The sequence below is a fragment of the Acanthisitta chloris genome, unplaced genomic scaffold, assembly GCF_000695815.1.
Source record: "Acanthisitta chloris isolate BGI_N310 unplaced genomic scaffold, ASM69581v1 scaffold4203, whole genome shotgun sequence".
In the NCBI taxonomy this organism is placed as follows: domain Eukaryota; kingdom Metazoa; phylum Chordata; class Aves; order Passeriformes; family Acanthisittidae; genus Acanthisitta; species Acanthisitta chloris.
Window position 1 is genome coordinate 330 of NW_008663086.1, and position 6,516 is coordinate 6,845.

Below are 6,516 nucleotides of genomic sequence, written 5' to 3' on the forward strand. Positions count from 1 at the left end.
GGAAAACCAGGTGCCGATGCTCATCCGGAGGAAGGAAGCAAAGGACTATGGTAAAACCCTCAAATCAAGAATTTCTGTCAGCTTGTTGTTTGGGAAAGGAATTTGTATATTTGGAGTTCTGTAGTGATGTGCAGCATCTCCATCTCGGTTACCACTGCAAATCAACAAGCAGCTTCTTTTCTCCCTAAAACATAACACCTGCAGCATCCCAACCTGATCAGGCTATCCCTGCTGGTTGCTGGTTAGGCTGCAGGTTGAATCCTCTTGTAGTAGTTTTGGAGACTTTTCAAGTGGATTTTCAGTTTCTTCAGTTTTGTTTGTGAGCGTTGGGGTCTTTTTTCTCTTTTTTAGCAGCATCTGGTTTTTTTTGTTGGCACCATTACTATAGTTCTGGGTTATTGGCCTCTTCCAGAAACCAGGATTTATAACTCAGGTTCTCTAACATACTGAGACCAGTGCCAAGTTTTGACCTCAAACAGAACTTTCTGCATATTGATTCCCAAGAAGAACCTTTCTAGTCTCTTCTTCATTTTTCTCTCAAACGCCTTTTTCTTTCATTATCCCATGGTCCTGTAATCAGTGGGCCAGGTGAGCAGCAGTCCCTTCTCTATTCAATGAACCATTTATTCAGTTTAGATAGGGGAAGAGGGACAGCAGACTGAAGCATTAATCTGCCATGTAACTAGATTTCTAGGCATGATAAGAACTGTCCTCTTCCAGTACTGTGTAATTAGAAAGTCTGCTTGTCAAGGCTAAACACTCTTCCTGTGTCAGGCAGTGGGCCAGGCAGGAAAACATTTGCTGTACCTCCTTGTGAAGCACAAGCCAGTTGTGACAGCCATTAACTGCCTGACACGAGGTTTGTGGTGTCACACAGATTGTAAAGCTCTAAGTGTGCTTGTTCTCTAGGCTGCCGTGGCCTAAGCACCACACTGCATCGTGTTCTCCTGCTGCTTGCTGCTTCCTGGGAATGCTGAGCATCTTTTGTTGCTGCCCCCCAGGAGGCCTTTCATGGATGTGTGCCTGTTGGTAGTTAGGACAAAGGCATTTGGGGCTTTACTTCTTCTAATTGTTCTAAGGGGCATATTAAGCACAAAATGCTGCCTGTGGAAAATAGGGAACAAGCTGAAGAGTGCCAATAACTTGGCTGCTTTAAAGATGTTTTAAATAATGAGAAAATAGTGTAGTAATTCAGAGCTTTCAATTCATGACAGTTTCTTATCCAAACATTTGAATTTGTGCTCTTAACAGTGTGTCAGTTTTGTTAATGGAATGTAACTTCTGGAAACATAAAGTAGTATTTTATTAGCTTGGAGAAGTCTTTATGAATTGAATTGCAAGTCAGTGACTGAGCTGTGGTAAGAACTGTGATAACTGGTATCACATAATAACTAAACAGATGACCTCTCCATACTGACAGTGAATATGAAATTCCTGTTCTCTTGAAGTCCAGTTCCATTGGACTCCAGGATGTGCTGCAGGGTATGCTTGTATGTGAAACAAATACAATCTTTATATTAGCACAGTAAGTTAAAGTAAACTTTCTCCATTTACTGGAGTGTTTGGTTTTTATTTCTAAGGTACTAAGCGGATGGTAGAAGGCACCATTAATCCAGGAGAGACATGCCTGATCATTGAAGATGTGGTAACCAGTGGATCCAGTGTACTAGAAACTGCAGAAGTTCTTCAGAAAGAAGGATTAAAAGTCACAGATGCCATAGTGCTGTTGGACAGGGAGCAGGGAGGGAAGGCCAGGTTAGAGGAACGTGGAATTCGCCTGCACTCTGTGTGCACCTTGTCCAGGGTATTGGAGATTCTCCAGCAACAGGGAGAAGTGGCTGCTGACATGGTTGAAAAGGTGAAGAAATTCATTCAGGGAAGTGTGTTTGAGCCAGTGGCTCAGAATGGTCCTGCTCCCGTGAAGAGAATCTGTAAGGAGCTGAGCTTCAGTGCTCGTGCCCAGCTGCCAGGGGTACATCCTATTGCAGCCAAGCTTCTCATGCTCATGGAAAAGAAGCAAACAAACTTGTGTCTTTCTGCTGATGTCACCAGCTCCAAAGAGCTGCTGCAGTTAGCTGCCATCCTGGGCCCCAGCATTTGTATCCTGAAGACTCATATAGACATCTTGAACGATTTCACCCAAGAGGTAGTAAAGGAGTTGAGAACACTTGCAGATCGACACGAATTCTTGATTTTTGAAGACAGGAAATTTGCAGACATTGGAAACACAGTGAAACATCAATATGAAGGTGATTATCATCAACCTTGATTTACTGTAATTTTGCTGACAGTGTATGTAACTGGAGTGTTGGCACAGGTTGCCAGGAGAGAGCGTGGAATCTCCAGCCTTGGAAAATACTCAAGGGGACAAGGCCTTGAGCAACCTGCTGTAGCTTTGAAGTTAATCCTCCTGAGAGGGCATGACCTCCTGAGGTTCCTTCCAACCTAAATCTTTTTATGAGACTGTGCTTGTGCTCAGTAAGTACTTCTGAGTAGTTGTGTGCTGTGAGAAACTGCAGCCTGGCTTCTTAAGGCAGCCTGCTGTTACTGTATGCTTGTGTGCTTGTTGCAGCCATTTGGTATTGCATCTGCAGCTGTAGAACTGCTTTTTTCCTGATCCTTATATCCCATATGAGCTGCATACTGTCTGGGAAGATAGCACCTATGACAGTGGATTTCTAGGCTACCATAAATGTCTCAGCAAATACTAAAGGTGAGACACTAACAAGTGTTTGTGAAAAGTAAACTGATAAATTACAGTTTGTGGTTATCAGCCATCACAACTGTCTGATGAGACTGAGTTTGCAACTGTCAAGCTTCAGTAGTAAAACTGTCTTTTAAAATGGGAGTGATTTAGTGTGTGGCTGTTTTTGTTTAACTTGTGTTTTCTCTTTAACATGTCTCTAATGACTCTTTGCCTGTGTCTTCCTATCCATGTTCTCAGGTGGTGTGTTCAGAATTGCATCCTGGTCAGACATTGTTAATGCCCATGTGGTTCCAGGCTCTGGAGTTGTGAAAGGTCTGAAGGAAGTAGGTCTTCCTCTCCAGCGTGGCTGTCTTCTGATTGCTGAGATGAGTTCCCAAGGGTCACTGGCAACGGGTGAATACACAAAAGCTGCAGTAAGTAGGCACTCTTGTTTCAGGTTAAAAGCTTGTAAAGTGTGACGGGGAGATTTTATGTGCTTCTAACATTTGCACTTACAAAAGTCCCTCCGGTTCTAACTAGTACAGATGTTTTTTCCTTGGAGACTCAGGAATCTGACAGTGTCGTGTTTGAAGGTTGCAGCTGTAGGTTAGTGATGTGAGGTGGTCTGAATTCTAGTAAACATGCCAAGTTTGCTATTAGCACCTCTCTTTTTTTTTCTCTTTAAGCAATACATTTCTAATTAGTTTAAATTGATTATATTTCTAACATAGAAAGAAATATAATATTCACTTTCCTGCCAGAGGGGTGAGTAAGCTCTGGGTGGCTTTACATTGTTAAAGCAAGGAGAGGTGTTTCATACCCCTGTCTTGCACAGCTTAATGTGTCAAAGGGTGGATGAGAAAGAGATTTCTAATCCAGCTGAATTTTAAGTGTGTCATTTGTAACTGTTCACTGATCTTCAGGTACAGATGGCTGAAGACAACTCTGATTTTGTTTTTGGATTCATATCTGGATCTAGAGTTAGTAATAAACCAGAATTTCTTCACTTGACTCCAGGGGTGCAGCTGCAAACTGGAGGTAACTTTTCCTGAAATATTATAGTCTGTAGGTACAGAAGTGTTTAAGCCTTCAGTGAAAAAGTGACTTCTGGGTTTGGTTGCTGATTCTCTAGTGGAAGGATTCTGTTTGCCACTAAGGGTTGTCTTCCATATTTCTGGGTGTATTTCTGGTGGGTATGCTGATCCCTTTCTTGGGAGCTCTGAAGGCTACACAGCCTTTTTTCTTGTTTTGAGGTTCGTGGATACTATAAAGCACAGTCCTGAAAACATGTGATACGTCTTCAGATTGGTGTTAGGTTAGATGTAAAACTACTCAGTAGGAGTAGAAAAAAACATCTTTAACAAATACACAAGTCCCAGCTATAACGCTTGGTACTGATATAGATGCAGTATCAATGAGCTGGAAGTCTTGTACTGACTAAGCAGGTTATCATAGAGGACAGGGGAGATATGTTTCTCTGCAATACTTAATTGTTATGAAACCTAAAGTGAAATCACAAGCTTTTACGTGAGTGTTTGGGGGTTTTGCCTGGTTTAAGAAGGCTGAGGCTCACTTCTGTAATCCTGATTGGTGCTTCTTTCTGTAACTGCTCATCTATTTTGATTGGTAAATCATGAAAAGGGAGGATGGTGCCTGTAAAATTTGATATGTGTAATAGGGGGTTTGTTAGTTGGTGGCACAGTTTCTAGTTTGTGGATTGTTAGGGAGAGAGCTGGAGCAGCATACCAGATTCTCTATTCCAGTCTGTCTTTTGAAGACTTTTAGTAGACACAGTTTTGTATGAACTAAAAAAAATGTTGTCTCTATTTCAGGTGATAACCTTGGACAGAAGTACCTAAGTCCCAAAGAAGTTATTAGTGAAAAAGGTTCAGATATCATTATTGTGGGACGTGGCATCTTGTCAGCTTCAGACCATCTTCAGGAAGCAGAGAAGTACAGGAAGGCAGCGTGGGACAGCTATATGAGCAGGCTTGGTGCTCATGCAGCAGATTGAAAAGAGAACACTGTCCTAATCCGTAAGCAAAGCTGATGGGGCTGCAGCTGTGGTGAGAGTTCCAGTTAAATACACAAGACATTTTGGCCCATAAAAATCTGCCCTTTTGGAGAAAAATCTGTTACTAAGTTTTAATTGTGCACACATAGATCAGGTTGTACTTGTCATAGTTGTTTTTATAATATTTGAATGTAAGAAAGAAGTTTTTAGCCTTAATGGGCTTTCTTGTTTGAAAAATGTTGCACAAAACACTCCAAGGGTATTTGGTTGGCTGTTGTTGCCTTTGTTTCTTTTCCCCACCTTCAAATTCCAAGGAACAAGTGCAGGTTTTAATCCTACTCTGTGAAATTGAATTATGTGTCATTTAATAAATACTTTTTTACTACCCTTTTCCTTTCATTGGTTCTAGAAGTCTTCCTTCTGTGGCAGTGTGAAGTACTGTTCTCAGAACCCCGAAAGTCATTCTGGTGTGTTTGTGACTGCAGAAATTACTCATGATTCTGTTTGCAGGAACTACAAAGAATTCGTCAGAGCAATTAGTTGTTTGTTTAATTACAGTGGAGCTGTTGATTCCTCTAATGAGAAACAAAAATGTACTTTATTGACTTTGTGACCATAGGAAGAATATTTTCAGGAATTACTTTCCACTCTTCATGATGATTAAGGAGAATTAGAAATGTCTTGAATGATTTGCTTTGATTAGAAAGTATGGTATAACCTTAAGTATATCCAGCATATGTGTGGTGGAAATTGGTAGAATTTTTATTACTCTGAAGAAGTCAGAGACAAATGGTGATGCAGTTGCTGTTCCAAAATGCACAGAGAAATCTGGGTCCTTTTATTAATGCATTTACCTGTAGACTAGGAACAACTGTGTTTTGTGAGAAGAGTTTTGGAATTAAGTTGTGGACTGTTCATCAAGTCTTTCAGACTCAGAGATTGGAGGGGTTTTTGTTGATTGGATTAAAGACAAGGGACACGGGCTTGGATTTGAGGGCTTTGCCTTATGCCTCTTGTTTTAGTGACATTGTGCTCTGTTGGCAGGCAGAGTTTGGCAACATACAACTGAAAGACTTCCTCTGTCTGGGCATGTTGGGTGGGATGGCTTCACTCTTTCACACTCCACGTGCCCAGGAAGTGTGTTTCTACACCTCTTCATCATGGGGCTGCTTGTGAGACTAAAGATGGTTATTGTGGAGAGAACGTTAGAGCTTGCTCAGCATGTGTGTGTTTTATTTTCCTTGGAACTGCTGCTTGCTCCAGTAGGCTGCTTATGTGTCATACTTTACATCTGGAGAACTCCACCCTGAGGAAGATGAAACTTGATGAGCATCTTGTATTTTGTGCAGACAGCATGCAACAGTGTGTGAGTCGGGATATTTCACATCAACTTCCAAGAAGTTCCAGTTCTTCAAAGTGAACAGTGGATTTGAGATTTTTTTAATGTCTCATTGCCCCATGGCCTGTAGTAGAAACGAGACTTTCTCACTTTAACTTTTTGCAGAAAATTACTTTTGCCACCAGAGGGAGCAGAGATTCTATGTTTCAGGAGCATTGACGCCCTGGCTAATAGTTTCCAGCAATGATATCCTCGGGATGAAAATCTGTCTGGTTTGAAACAAGTTACACCCTTGCTGTTGCCCTCATCTAAACCAGTAGTTCATCAAAAAGCTGCCTCGGGCTGGAGTTCAGCACTGTGTGTTGTTGTTGTTGTAGGCTCTGTGTCACAGCACAAGCAGAATTTCATGAGTTTGGTATTTTCCACTAACTATGCTGAACTGTGTTAAGCTGTGGCTGACATCTACACAGCTAAATC

The 6,516-nt window shown here is 41.5% G+C and overlaps 1 protein-coding gene across 1 annotated transcript in view; it reads left to right on the forward strand.

Moving 5' to 3' along the window:
• The window catches only part of UMPS (uridine monophosphate synthetase), a gene marked incomplete at its 5' end in the record, with an annotated part of 5,097 nt that extends 321 nt beyond the window's left edge, over positions 1–4,776 (forward strand). The window contains 5 exons of the mRNA XM_009070846.1: positions 3–50; positions 1,581–2,249; positions 2,945–3,120; positions 3,610–3,724; positions 4,519–4,776. Of these exons, the coding sequence (XP_009069094.1) occupies positions 3–50; positions 1,581–2,249; positions 2,945–3,120; positions 3,610–3,724; positions 4,519–4,700 (1,190 nt within the window). The remainder of the gene's footprint in view (positions 1–2; positions 51–1,580; positions 2,250–2,944; positions 3,121–3,609; positions 3,725–4,518) is intronic.
• Between the last annotated feature and the right edge of the window lie 1,740 nt (positions 4,777–6,516).